Here is a 15,851-nt window from a genome sequence, read left to right on the forward strand (position 1 = left end):
TTTCACATTAAGGAGGTTGCATTAAGGCACATTGCTTTAAGCATCCAAACTCCCTGCTGCTCTGACCATAGATCCTGCTCTACACTTCCTCCCTAATCAATTGCGTAATGCTGCTGTGAGCTGCTGAACAGCTGGTACCTGACACCCCAGCAGCATCTGCATTTTTGCAGTGAGCAAAGTGATACACCATATGTATTTATATACATATTTAGGGCTCTGCTGACAGTTGCTGAGCTGGCAGGAGCTCCCCATCCCTGGGACACTGGCAGGAGCAGCAGCAGTCCCATTCCTGGTGAGGGCCAGCAGCTGTAATGCCCACCAGTGAACAAAAGGAGAAACTCATGTTACCTGGCTTGGTCTCCCTTGAAGCTTAAGCAAGCACATATGCCTCTCCCAGTACCACAGTACATATACCAGGTTGGGCTCACAGATGGGGATGTACTGCAGCCTAGTCAAGCAAGGATGATGTGAACTGGCAAAAGGGAACGGACTCCATGGGAGTCATGCAGATTTAAAGCAGCTGAAGTTCTGCTGAGAGATGTTTTTAAGTGATATTAACAAAACTGTAATGGTCTTGTAGGAATCTGCAAACCTCAAATCTTCAGCTATACATGTTTTTGTTTAATATTAGAAGTCTTGGCTTAATTAGGTGCCACTCCACCAAGTTTAGTGGAGCTACACCTTGTTCATCTGTTCTTCCATTTAACTTTTGCAGTCCAGAACAGCATCTTGAACACATTATTCACATCAGTAGTTGCTCCATATTATGACGCTTCTATGGTGGCACACAAGTGTCTCAGCTGACCTCCAAGCTCTCTCGAGTTCTGAGAAGCTTTGCCTGTTGCAGTATCAGGGTGAACCGTGAGAAGTGTATTAGTAAAACTGAAAATATCTGAAGACTTAAAAGTGAGGTTTTAACACAATTGAGGTATTTTTCAAAATAGCAATACTTACTCCTGATTTTCTTTTGCCATTTCATCTCATTGTACAGATCTTCAGTCTGTTGGAAAAAGTCATTGACTTTGCTCCCTTGTTCATCTCTCTCTGTTGTATTGAATACCCGACTTTTGGATTCCCGAGTGAGAAATTCACAAATATTAGGGACAGGGAAGACAATCTGTTCCATTGTTCTATCATGACGAACAATCTATAAATAAAATGTATACATATTTTTCCTCAAGATCAGTGACCTTTCAACCATTTTGTCACAGCTCTTTTTGCTCACAGCTTCCTTACAATTTATAAATGAATGCATAAATTATTTGAACATTACAAAAAGTGAGTCAATTAATCCTAAAACAGAAAATAAAACCGCATTTCTATCTTCAAAATTCTGCTTGAACATACAGTGACAAATTATATATCCTGACTGAGACCTAGGCCCAAATCTCCCCCAAACATAAAAAATATTCCAGTTTAGAATGCTTCAGTTTTGCAGTGGACTGAAATGAAACTCCTCTACCAAACAGTGCAGAAGTTCAGAAGCTTTCTGATGGATTATGGAACTCCCACCTTTAATTTATTTCTATGATGACAGAAGTTGCAAAGGTGAACATGCAAATAAAGCACCTTGTTACCCAGAGAGAACCCATAGCTTGTCAGTCTTTCTCTGTTTACTTGGCAAGAAAACTTGCATTATTTGTATTTCGGAGTCATCTGAACTATCAGTGAGCAGGTTAGACTTTATTCCATCTCACTACACCGTTATCCAAATGGCTTTCCTTTTCTGATCATGGAGTCTGCATTACTAGTCAATGAAAAATGCTTAGAATCCTCATTTTTACTTCCAGACCCATGTCTCTGTAGAGGTAGCATTATGGGAAAAAATAGAAGACTAAATGGCTTTCAAATTAAATAAATGAGATATCCCAACATCAGGGAGCCATATCTGAAATGTCTAACAGGTCAAGGAGTGCTTTCATCAAACAACATCCATTTGGTTTAGGAGCAGTTCTGGGCTGAGTTTCAGTTTTCCAGTCATAGTCCTGCATATCGGGACCTTTTTTTCTCTCTTATAATTCATATTTATTAGAAGAACATACTAAAAATCAAACTCATCCTAAGCCATTTTTAAGCATAACACATTCAAGCATATTTGCATTGGAGATGAAGGATAATTATACATCTGCCCAAGGGCAAGCGCATCATGTGAAACTGAACAGGCTACTTTGAAGTATCCTAGGTGAGCAGTTATTTCTCAGGCCAGTGGTTGCGCTTTGGGACTGTATGGCAAGTCAAAGACCCTGACAGCACATCTTCAGTCTGGTCAGGAACTCAAATGAAGAAGTAGGCTGCATATGCTGCTCCACATTTAAAAAGCCTCCCAGGTGGCAGAGGCCTACAAAACAAAGCCTTTGCCAGAAAAACAGGCTTTGTCAGTTAAAATGGTCATGATGTTTTAAGAGGTCTTAGAAATTACACTTGTAAAAATCCACTGGTCAGGTAGAAGCAGATCACAGCGCTTCTTCTGACACCCACATCTGCAGCCTATCCAGACAACATACTCACCTGATACTTGCTAAGTAATAACTTAAGAGCCTCTAAAACATTAAAACATGTTAAAAGGAAGACTTGACTGCCCTCTGAACAACCACCACAGCCACAGAGCCAGCCATGTTGCTTCCACCTACTGTGTCACCATCCCTGGAGGTGTTCAAGAAATGTGTAGATGTGATACTCAAGAACACCATTTATTGGGCTATATAGCTGGTAAGCGGATGGTAGGACTAGAGATCTTTTCCAGCCTTGGTGGTTCTGTGATGAGAGCAGCAAAAAGATTGGTGGCTAGCACAGAGAAGGACTTCAGCAGTAGCCTGCCTCAATGGCAGCCAGGACAATATGGACTTAAGGTGCTTGCATCAGACAGAACCATGCTCTTTTAAACAAAGGCCATACTGAATATCTACATCGCTTCAAAACCTCTTTGTATTGCAGCCAAGCTTTTAATTTGATCACTTAGCATCACTGTCTTAGAACTCATGATTATTTATTTGAGTGATGTACCGTACAAGATTACTCTTGACTTCATGACACATGTACTATCCACAGTCATTACTCCCCTAATAAAACATGTTCGATAACACAAAAGAAAGCTTTTGTAAAATGATTACTTGGAGCTACTTTTAGTATAGGTACATTTCTTTTTCTCCCATAGCCAAAAGAACAGCACTTAGCTTTCTTCTTCTCATAAATAATCTATACATTTGATTAAGCCTTGCTTTTCAGAAGTCTGAGGAGAGTTGACATGCCCTGTACAAGATGCAAACTTGTTTCATACTCAGTCTTCTAGACAGCAATTCTTTACCTCTATCTGTGCTGTATGATTGGCGTAATAGCTCAAGGCTTCATCTCCTTCGTCGGGATCTGACCCTGGCTTCAGCATCTGTTGCAGTGTTTTATTGTGACGAGCCAACTAGAAAAAGAATACAAATCTGATTTATGTCCTGCTGCTATGTTTTCAGCTTTATCATCTCCACTTAACTAACACAAATACTCCTGCCCCCATTCCCACGTACTTATATACTCAGCCCAGTGGGGCACTATCCCCAGATAGCAACAAAAAATGTAATCATTTGAGAACAATAGAAATAATTTAGTCTTAAAAACTTAGCAGCAAGTCTTTGGCTGAGATTTATAGGTGGCAGTTTTGCCAGCAGCCTAGATGGGTTTTGGAGGGTGTCTGACAAATAAAAAAACTAGATTGAATGTTTCTTTTGACTTAAGTTTAGACATAAAATTTGCACACTTCCAAATAGATAATTACACATACAACTAATTTATTTATTTTTTTCTGTTATTTCATGTGGCTAAGCTAATCTTCACCGTGTTCTGGCACAGCATTTCAGGGCTGCCATGAAAATACACGTAACTATTTCAGAGGCAGCTGAACTTCAATAGCAGGCAGATATATTCTTCGTGTACAGCTCATATATTTAGCACACATAACACACATAAAATAGGCAACTCTTCATAAAAACTTTTACAAAATTGATACATTATATGATTCATAAAATATATCCAATCTTGTTGAATTGCAAATATTTATAATACTCAAAATTGCATAAAGCTTAATATTGACAGTATCAGCAAATGCACTCATGATGTCTCTTAGGTCAGCAAGAAACAAAGACTTAATCAGGAGGCGCAAGGAAATGTCCTAAACATGCAGTTTTCTCTACATGGGAGAGCTGATTTCACATAGAAACTCTTAGATGTTTTGCCCAGATTATGTGTTTTCCCACTTTAAGATGGGGGAAATGGAGACGTGAAAATAAAAGTCCTACAGCCATGATCTGAGTCATAAGCATTACACAAACATTAGTACAACAGACTAGACATGGACAGTGGAAATGACTGAAGGAACAAGGGTTTAGTCTGATGAACACCACATGTGGCTAAGAACTGTAGTATGTGAAATAAAGCAGTTTGCTAAATAAATATATTTGCTACCAATTACTCATGGACATAAATCTGCTTGGACCTTCCAGTAAAGCACTGAGCCAATGTGGCAGAATATCAGTCTTTTGAAAAGGGTCACAAGAAGATACTTAAGGGGCACACGTAAAAATCACAGGGAGGACAACTGTACAGCAATGTTCTTTCCCTCATCAACAAATGTTTTAAATATCTACTTTTTGCTTTATGTAGAAAATATATAGATAGTCTCATTACCTGCACTTTGTCTTACACATCTTCCACTTATTTTAAAGGCTAAAAGGAATCAGGCATATAGAATGAACTAATCTTTGCAATATGTTCACAACTGTTTAGAAGGAAAACCTGAATTAATTTTCTACAGGTCTCTTGCATTCCCCTCAATACATGCACCGGCATCATGAAGAAACAAGATGATCTTGTGAAAACAAATTACTGCTTAAAAACCGCCCTTAAATAGTGCTACTACTTTTTGCCTTTCAGCTTTATTGAATGTCCCTCCGCTTCTGCACTGAAGAAAGGGCAAGCAAGAGCACCCATTCACATTCTCTGTATCATTCATCATTCTGTACGCTAATGTCATGTCCTCTCTTACTTGTGCCTTCCTTAAATTACCAAAAATCCCTATCGTCTACATCCTTTCTCAAACTGAAGACTCTCTGTTACTCAATAACTTTAATTGTCCATCTCCAAATGCCATTTACTTTGGCTATAATTCCTAAGACACAAAAAAAAAAGAACAGACTCGACAGAATGCAGTCACACTATGCTTGGAGCAAAGAATTAGCATAAATAGAAGCGTATATATTCCCTTATTTTATTTTTCACACAGTGCAGCACAGAAGAATTTTGCTTGCATGTTGATCCCTTTTCTCTTATGTCAGCCATTTAGATTATGAGCCTTCTAATAAATGGTAAATTAAGGATGTATCAATAGTTCTTCTGATATTAAAAAGACTGCCAGTTTGGAGAAAGGGACATATATAGGTTCATAAATTCACATTAGTACTACAAAACTCTTCACTTTAAAATATATTTGAATGCGTACAAAGAATTGGAAATACCACTTATAAGACATACGAAATCTTAAGATACTAATCCTTCATCTGCTTTTAACTGTCTATAATTCTTAACGTAAAAGTATGTCTTGAAAAATGCCAGTAACAGAAGTTCCCTTACCACATGTGGTAGAAGGGAAAATCATCTCAGCCCTCTTGTGACATAATGGGTCTGACCAGTACAGCACACCGACTTAACAGATTGCTGGTGATCTGAAACAGAACTGATGCAGTACATATTTCACTCTCAGGTTTTAAGTGAACAATAGCTATGTATTTAAAAACCACGGGACTGTCCTAAGCTGATGTGTGCACAGAGTCTAGCACCATATATAGCTGGGGCTTCCTGACGCTAGCATTAGACAAAATGATCTGAAGAACAGGTCAGAAACTCCTGCTCTGGAGTTGCTGGCTGTGCTGGAGGAGATACAGCAGATTTTAGAATAGAAATCTATCTAAATCTGACAACAGTAGTGCTAGACCACAAGTGCTCATAACATCATTTCTTTCCATTTCCCATCTCTTTGTACCCACTGACCTCCTGTAGTCTACCTACACCTTCAGAGACTAGTCTCAGGGCAACGGGTAGTTCACTACTTTCCTCTTGCATTGCAGTTCTAATGTGCGATGGATTCTTCCAGGTTGCCACAATAATACGTGCTGATAATATTTGTGAATTGTCAAACATCAATGAAAGAATGGTGTGAAAAGCAACATTTGAAAACCCAGACATAAAGCAGAGGCCCGCAGTAAGACACAGAACTGCTTAATAAATGCTCTATTATTTGGCAACTATAGTGCTTTCTAAAGTGGTAATTTCACATCTTTCCTTCATCTTGTAATGAACTCAAAGGCAGACATGGGTAAACAGGACATTGTCAGCAGACTTCCTGACCACTGCAGAACTTTTTCTCAGATCAAAGAAACAGCAGTGAAAACAGCAATGTAGTGACAAACTGCAACGTAAAACATGAACAGCTTATCCAGGCTGGTAGTATGCTCAAGGTGACAGTCTGTGACTGACACATAAAGACTACGCAAGCTCTGACTGACATTTTTTTCACATTTAACTCCTGTGATGTGGTTGTGTTGCTCCTGAAGTGCTGCACAAGCCTTTTGGAGCAGCTAACGGACAAGACACTAGATGGGCATGGACTATAGTGACTGCAGGAAAAACCACAGCCCAATTCAGGTATGCAAAGCAAAGGAAGCTAAAAAAGCATGCAGCGAGCATAACTGATGTAAAACATAACCTTTGCTAGAGCCTGAATCTGCAGAGAGCCTGAAAAAAATCACCTCCGAGGAGGGAACTCTCTCAGTCATTCACTCATCTATCAACCACACCAGTGATGATATTTTAAATGTCAACGCTGTACTTTACTACTCACAAAGGCATTTAAGGAAGAGGAAGCAATAACATATAATGGAGCAGTGATTTCCAAAGAGGGGAAATGTAAGGCAATATCTATATCAATAAAGATCATTTGGTTTCCCAGTCAGTTCCCAGGGAAGAACTGTTCTTCATCTAGAAAGACCTTTGCTTCAAAAATTTGGAAAATACTGTAATAAACATCAGAACAAAATGTGAAAGTCTTAGAACAGATCAAGAACGCTGGCTTCATTAATAAAGAAAGACTAGAGAGGAATGACAGAATTACAAGTAATGCTCAGTCTGAACTCCTCATACAAAACGATCGTAAAATCACATCAGATGGTCATTTGGGATCACACATATGATCAGCAGCACGGAAAAGGACAGCAGACATTTTTTGCCATCAACAATATGCATGTTTATCGCAAGCGTTTTATTTGAAAGATTTCCTGAAACATAAATGTAGTTATTTTAATGTTCTCAATGAAAAAGTGATTTAAAGCCATGAACTTTCATGTCATCAGGCTCTCAATAACTCACTGACTTGGCTACTACATCGGTGTGCCAAAATATGTAGGTACATATGTATGTGTCTGTAGAAAAATTGCTGGGAAAATACAAAGTAACTTTCCATTTTTCATTATCTGCTTAAAGCACAGACTCCCTCCTTCTATATTTTTATGCGGACAGGTCAGTCCCTGGTTCTTACTCAAATGCTGTAGCATAGTCTGCACTGGAGGCTGACCCAGTACACAGCTGAGAGAATTACCAAAATCCCTGCCAGTTTCACCATGTTTGGTTTGGGCCCCCAAAAGGACAGGAGTCCTATAAATATGAGCAAGAAACAGCAAGCTGAAAACTGTGAGATCTGTTCATATCAATTTCACTCTCTACCACTCTGAGACTACCAAGAGTATGGAATAAAGATGATATTTATGACTGGAACTGCACAAAGAGATGTAAATGGGTGAAGCTTAGTGCCTTGTAAACAGGTATCATTTTCGTGGAAGAATCAGTTTACTGGTAAAGTGTGACATTCCGCCGCTAGAAAAGGACAAAGAAGTATTACTATAAGCTCTGGATAACTACCTGAGAAACACAAAGGAAGGCACGAATAGTTTCTGTGTCATGAAACACTTCATAATTAAAGCAGTCTTCTTCAGAAGTATTACAAAAATCTTAAAAGTAGAGAAGAAAAATTCACCTCTGTATACATTACGCTTGCCACTATCTCTCTTGAATTTCTCCTCATACCCATGAAGGCAGCAGCACTACCTGCTCTCTGCTGGGGACACTCCTGGCACTTAGGCAGGTCTGGAAGGGCAGGGCAGAAGCTGGAGAGATTGCTGACTGCTGGGACTCACAGCAGTGAGGGAACTGGTCAGGCTTGCAAGCTGCAGAACTGCACAATGCCCTCCCTTCCTTCACCCCAGGCTCCAGTTTCAGCTCGCTGTCAGCCTTGCCTGGCATGCCAGTGCACAGAGGCCACTGGATAGTCCTGGAAGTTCATGACCTGTAGACCTTGGGGAAAATGAGGCAAGAGCTGTTTGCAAAGACCTGATATGCAATGAATGAGATCAGATAGATTCGTTGTAAATTATCTTCATACCTATTCAGTAATGAGACATACTGTAGCAGAATTCACAAGCCTAAAAGCCACAGGTCTTTCATCAGGGAGGAAACAAAATCTAACTTGCAGCAAGAGCAGAATATCGTATCTATTCAGACTGGTTTCACCTTGCTGTACATTGACTTCTGCTCATTTACAGCTGAAGTCCCTTCCTCTTTTTCCCGAGTCCCTTGGCTCCCAGAGCCAGGCAGTGTGAGATCTGGCACCATCAAATTCCCTCAGCAGGAGAAACCCCAGCCAACTCACCGAACACTTCATCATCTACTTAGAGAGAAAGAAAGGTTAAAATCTGCCTGAGGACTGACAAGAAAACCCTTGAGGACTGAGAAACAACGCAAAGAGAGAGTCAAGGGAGCTGCAAACAGAATGGGTGAAACTCATGACTGGACAGGAGATAGAAAAAGAGACACTCCTCCATTGAGTGTCAGGGCCTTACTGCACTCCAGCTCCCTGCCCAGGGCAAATGAAAATGCTCATATTCCAGAGGTAAACAAGGAGACAGGGAGAAAGCAAAGAAAAAGGAAATGTCATTTTAACTATAGCTGAGCAGAATTTTTTATTCCAGCTGGTTGTACTAACAGTAGTAACAACTTCTCAACTCCCCATGTTCCAATCAAAATTGAATGGTGCTTTCTGCAATACATAGGGCAACTTCCTTTCTAGAAATCATTACGGTTTTATAGAGCGGCACCTTTGCACTCTACCACAAAGCAATCTGTTAACAAACATTAGGAACAGCAGGGATGGAGCAACGGGAGACTCTCAAATCAAGTATTCATTGATTTCATTTAGATGATTATACTGTACAGAGCAACCAAAAGGGTTTCAAGTTAATCTTCCCCTGATGGCTTGCGGTACATGAATAAGGCCCTGGGTGGTCCAGACTCCGGATTCTGTTGCTGGGTCTTCCACAGCCTTGTGTAACTTCCAAGGCATCACCTCTTCTTGCTGGCCGCTATGTGACATGCACTAAAATTTGTGGATAACAGTGAACTACCTCACAGGGCAAGAAGAAATAAAACACCTTGACATTATCATGGAAGAGAAACCATCATGGTTAAGTGATCTCTATCACTATTACGTTTGCAGCCCCCACAGTAATTTTATTGTTACTTCTGATGTGGTTTTGCTGTTCTTTTATCCCTGATGAAAGTAAACAGAAGACAAAATGACTTGCAAAAATTTCAATGAGCTTTACTTCCATTTGTCTTCTTTACAACTTCTTTCAAAGGCAAAGCTTACTTGCAGAAAAAGGAAAAAAAGAAAGAGAAAGAGAGAGAAGGAAAGTACTATGCATGTGGGGAAAGGTCAGATCTGCTGACAAAATATGTTGAAACAAAACAAAATTAACCTGGGGAAGAAGGGGGTGTGCAACACCACTTAAAGATACAGGTAGACTGTCATGGACAGCAGTGTCAAAATGAGCCCAACTGGCTCAATGCATACATGGGCCACACCTGTTTTTTAGTTTATGCTGACTGTTCTGAACATAAGATGTGGACAGAAGTGCATGATTCAGTGCTCCAAAAGGATGGAACTACTACTTGTAGATAGCCTCCTGCAAATACTGTAAGCAACATTCTGGGAGTACAGGAGGGAAGGGCATATGGAGATAATGGATGTGTCAGACATGATTATGGGAAGATAACAAGACAGTTGAAAGGAAAAGGAAGAAAAAGAGAGCTTTAACTTATGATAAAAAAACAAGACTGCAGCTACATGCAAACTCTATGAAAGACTGACAACACCGCACACAAAATAAGACCTTATTAATATGCTCATCAACATGGTACAAACTCAGTCCGACAAAGATCTAGAACAACAACAAAGAAGCAAGTGTATGGATCCCAAACCCATATAGCAAGAGAACTGCTCACCTCTGAAAGCACCAACGCTCTACACACATACAAAATAAATACATAAACTTGAGATAAGAGAGCTGTGAATGACATGGCCTTTGAGGAACTCTCGAAAATCCTTTTTGCTTGCTCTCAAGCACTCCATTTCCAGATTCTCAGTCAGAACAGTGATTTTCTGCAAAATATCCATCTACCACTAACACATGGCTTCTAAAGAAAGGAAGGCTAGCTATCCACACATGATGGATGTCTCTAAGCCCTAGAAATGACAATATTTCCTTATTTCCATAATGCCAGACAACTTCCCTTCCTCTGACACCAAGTGCAGAGAAGAAAGTAACTTGCAGTTTAATACTCTCAGAATGGGCTCCTTCTCCAGAGTCTAACCAAACTAATCAGCCTTTGACTTGATGCATGAGATCTGCATCATCTCCAGGTCCCTCCACATGTTTTCCCACCCTTAAGCTTCAATTTCATGCGCTTGCAGAACAGTTCCATTGTGTACTTTGTACACCGCAACTTCCTGATCTGGATGCAGTTCATCAGCCCAGTCTGTGGCATACTGGCCAGCTCTGTTTCATGCTCTTACATCTTGGAAGAGTGGCACTATACGTGTACAAGCAGTTCTTCAAGCTCAGGTAAGCCAGCTACCGATCTTCGAGGCAGCTCAGAAAAGAGGTGTGAGTCCTCGGTCAGCCACCACAATTAAAACATTTGAGATGTGGTCATTATGTGGCCCTCATACTTGTTGTGTCTATAGCGAAGTAGTAAGTCTGTTCATAGACAATCCTGTTAGTATTCCTCTCTTGGACAGGTATTTCCATAACACAGAGAAAACTATAACCTTGTCATTCAGGGTCAAAACCATATCAGACTAAAGTAGCATGTAAGCAGCTGAAGCTACAAGCACTCTAATTCATGAAAGACATGCATTTCCCAGCCTTTACAGTGGTCTTCATACCTTCTCGGGTATGAAACAGGACAGTTGCCAAGTATGGAGATAGACTACGAATGAGAGACGTCTCCCTTCATATAATTACAGTGGTGAGATTTTCCAGTTTTTCCAATCATGCTGTTGAACATTTGCCCAATCCTCCAATTAGCAGGGAAAAATGTCTTTACAAATAATTTAGGGCATAGGAATAAAGAGAAGAGAAATTAAAATAGCAAAGTCCTTTTTCCAACTCTGTATTATGGTTAATATTCTAAGGAGAACATTTTCATCTGGTACTCATGAAATAACAGATCAAGGTGGGAGAGCAAAAAGAGGGAAAAAAATCTCTCATTCCACATGAAATGCTCACAAATGTTGCTCTGCCCAACCAACTAGCAGCTAAATGGTGCTCTGCAGGAAAACTCACAGAAAGAAAAGTCCGAGTTCGTTTAAGGCTACCACAAACCATTCATAAAACAAATGTTGAAACTCACTGCCTATACATTACATAACAGGGAATATGTTTTGTTTCTGTACACTTTTAATCAGTAACTCCTACTGTTGCTCCAGAAAGAGTGCAAAGTGGACCTCATTTTTATGCTTTATGTGTTAAATAAGCGAAACAAAGAGGAAGGCAACTAAGGTAGCAAATTCAGATCTTGTCTACTCTGGAAAACTCTATGATGACAGAGATATTTAATTAAATTATGACATCAGAGGAGATGAGAATTAAGACTAAGCAACTGTGAGGAGCAGACATATCTTGATATTCTGATTAATGCTCTTTATTTTTGTTAACCTATAATTATGTCAGTGACTATCAAACAATTTACAGGGGTAAAAATGTATGTCTTTCTCAGAGAAGACAACTCCCTCTGTTTTTAATTAAGGTGTAGGATTTCACCATGCAGATATCTGAGGTTTATTAAAACTACTCTGATAATATTAAGTAAGAACAGACTTCACTTTCATGATATTTCCAAGGCTACCCTCACTTCCCTTCAAAACAAACAAAGCAAGTTCCTCTTTGCTCTGAGTAAAATGCTTTAGCTGTGCTTTATGTATTAGAAAAAGAGCACTTTGGTTCATTTGAAGGTCATCTCTAATGGAAAAGTCCCAGTTCTGTGCCCAGAGTAAGCCTTCACCTGCAGTAGATGACTACAATTCAACACTTTATGTACAACAGCTTTCTTAATAAGGGGTGTTTGCTGCAATCGGAACAAAGAAAGTAGCTCTATTACATACATTTCTGAGCAGACAACATGCAAGCATTGCAGCTGAGGGCAACTGAAAGTGCAGTTCACTTTGAAGAGTGATTTTGTAAAGATGGCACTGTGTGGCTCCACATTCATCGTCTCTCAATGGCTTCTGGATTGAGTTTACTCTTTACAAATTAAATGACTTTTATTTCAGCATAATTCTCCTGTATGTAAACTCAATTGAGAAGCTTTAAGTCAAGCTATGCTTTCTTTTTGGCCCGCATATCATCACTATAATGAAGGCTGTGTATACAAGATGCAAAGCAGGGAGCTTGAAGGCTAAAGTTAAGTTCTCTACCAGTGTAAATGAGCATTATTTGCCTACCTTCAGTGGAGATATTCCCACATAGACCAGCTGAGGATAAAGCTAAACGAAGACTCCTTAAACCTGGAAGCTAAGTAACTGTCCTGCTGGTGATAAAGAACCAAGAGAGAATTAAAGTCATTCTCTCCAGTCCATACTGTTTCAGGGAGTAATAAAAAGATAGTATGTTTATTACTAATGCAGGCTTGTAAATGGAGCCTGAGAACAGAAAATATCTTAAATAAGACTATGTCATTCTCCCACAGCCAATTTTCAGGGTAAAACCACAGACTAATGTGAAGATTTCACAATGCGGACATTTGACAAAGAAAAGATATTTCTTCTGGTCTAACGTTTGGGCCTCAACACCAATACAGCATATTTCCCAATGACAAAAAAATGCTGTAAACCACAAAGCAGGAGGACACAGGATTACAGAAGTTAAAGATAGAAGAAGAAACCCACAAAACAGAAATATTAGGACCACCTGTGCATTAGTGAAACGTTCAGCCACCACAGTCAAACAGGATACATCCCTCATTAATGTTACACATAGTAAAACACACATATATGTATAATATTCCCTTGATCTTACTCTAGAGCTGTAGAAATAAAGCTAATGGCCAGCCTGCAGTAAAAAGCTCTAGCCTGAATCCCAGCAGCTCCTTGCAACCCAAGTCAACAGAACTCCAGTGGGAAACAGAGGTCCCTGTGTAGATCTCTGTCAAAGTCATGGCAGTGTTCTGAGGAAAGTGCTTCCAAGGAGAAGGGAAGAAAAAGAAAATATCGAAGGACAAGTTGCCACGGCTTTAGCCTGAGACCTAACAACGAAGGACAAGTTGCCAAGGTTTTAACCTGAGACCTAACAACAGCCTCAGACATTTGTTTAATGTTTCAGTTGCTCATTAGTGTCAAGCCCCTGCAGCAGCCTCCATATTGTCTCTCTATATTGCAGCTGGCTAAAGGTAGAGTTATATACCATCCTAATGAGCCGCAAGGAGGGTGATGTGCGTCATTGGTTTCTGTTTCAATCTTGGCAATCTAAGTGTAAAAGCCCTGCAACAGATTCTGATTCTGCTGACATTTAATTAGCCAGTGTCATTTTGATGCCATAGCCTGTCTCATCAGGATGATAACTACAAAACAACATGTGGAGCATAGAAGTTCTATGAGAAGTTTCAGGTCTGGCAGCCAAGGATACGAGTCCCCTGACAGTCACGATTCCTGGGACTGGTCCCCATTAGCTCTTTGTTTTGGCACTGCTAATAGTAGGAGTTTTATTGTTAAAAGAAAGACACAAAACAACAACAAAAAGAATACAAAAAAGCTGCAGATCTCAGCAAAGACTTTAAAAAAAAGCAAAAAAAGAAAAAAAAAAAAAAAGCATCCTCGAGCTCCAAGAATTTCCCCTGTCCTGTGAAAGTGAGCATCCTTACTGCACAGACTCAGACCTGCTTATTCTGAAAGATAGGTTTATCGTGAGGGATAGGTTTGATCACTCACTGACCTCAAAAGGTAGCCCTATTTAGTTAGGTACACTTAGTATTTTTCATCAGGTGCCATCAGGTGCTTGGGAAGATTATCTCCAAGAACGTTTGAAAACTGCTGCTGCCAAGATCATTCGTATAAGCTACAAAGTTTGGAAAAGGTCACTGTGATATAAAATGGGACTGGATCTACACTTTAACTCAGAATAACCAGCAATACTGGTACAGCACATCCATTTATACAAGCTCAGACTTCTTTGCATTTGGGTCTTTCTTTCTAAAACCCTTACCTCACTTACTGAAGCCACCACTGTTTTAGAGTTCGCCAATGAGAAGTTTATAAAAATCCATATGAATTAAGCCATAATGTTCATGGAATAGAATCAACTTAAAATGTTTGTCAGCAGAGCCTAATGCTTTTCTAAGACAGAACCTTATGGGGTTAATGGGCCGTATTTTTTGAGCAAGGCATATACCAATACCGTATTGGCAGAACGAAGCATTGTTAGTCAGCAGGTCTAAAAATTCACATAACAGTGCAGGCATAAGATCTCGGGTCTTCTGGAGGATCCTTGCTGGAGCTGAGAGCTGCTTCCCAACTTCTTTTCAGAGTGAAGAGCTCTGAGTACTCACAGTTCTAATGAGGAAGGAGAGATCTCTTCTAGATAAATGTTACAGGCTGCAAATGAACATGCAGACACACAGGGGAAAGGGGAAAGACTGTTCATGCAAGATTTTTGTACTTGGCTCCTAAACATATACTTTCCAAGGTATAACAATAATGTTATTTAGTCATCTAATGCCTGCTGTGGACTACTGGGGTTGCAACTACTTCCAGCCATTCTCTATCCTGAACAGTCTTCCAGCTTTTTCTTTGCTTTTTGCTTATGGAAGATGCTAGTAAATGCACACTATTAAGTAATTTGTTTCTGCTTTCTTCATCATTTGTTCTTTTTGAATAGTCAAATGTCACCTAAAATTTATCCCTGACTGCAGCCAGATTTCCTTCATGCAGAATACTGTTTTTTAGCTTGGGACAATCCTGTCAGTTCAGAAAGCTTTGGAGTCTCACACCAAAAGACGAGCTACAGGCAGTGATGCTATCTCATATCTGGAGCAACATATTCGCAGTGATACTTCTCATGTTCCCCAGGTATTAAACCATGGAAAATCTGTTCACATAATTTTAACCAACTTCTTGCAAAGGAATCTTTTGTCCTGACTTGAGTTGCATGCCAATCAAGACAAACGGATGTGTATGAGAATTTACATTTATCTTATAGCATATATTTTAGCAAATATATTCTATTGTACGTGCACACATACACAGACACAAAAGAGAAAGAGAAAAGGAGGAACAAGGGTCTAAGGTTATCTGCCTAAATGTTAGAATACAGCCCACTGAAGAAAAGCCAGCAGCTGCTCCACGCTACATCAAAAATAACTACCCACAAAAAAACACTAGAAGACATCCAGTATCCCTCAGCCCCTCTCACACTTACATATGTTATACT

General features: G+C 39.7%; 1 protein-coding gene across 1 annotated transcript in view; it reads right to left on the minus strand.

Annotated features, from left to right (window-relative positions):
- The window catches only part of ITPR2 (inositol 1,4,5-trisphosphate receptor type 2), a 254,839-nt gene that overhangs the window by 42,304 nt on the left and 196,684 nt on the right, over positions 1 to 15,851 (minus strand). Inside the window, exons 46-47 of the mRNA XM_072331407.1 lie at positions 3,305 to 3,412; positions 955 to 1,147 (exon numbers count right to left, since the gene is read on the minus strand). Coding sequence (XP_072187508.1) covers positions 955 to 1,147; positions 3,305 to 3,412 — 301 coding nt within the window. The remainder of the gene's footprint in view (positions 1 to 954; positions 1,148 to 3,304; positions 3,413 to 15,851) is intronic.

The sequence above is a fragment of the Excalfactoria chinensis genome, chromosome 1 (assembly GCF_039878825.1).
Source record: "Excalfactoria chinensis isolate bCotChi1 chromosome 1, bCotChi1.hap2, whole genome shotgun sequence".
Lineage (NCBI taxonomy): Eukaryota > Metazoa > Chordata > Aves > Galliformes > Phasianidae > Excalfactoria > Excalfactoria chinensis.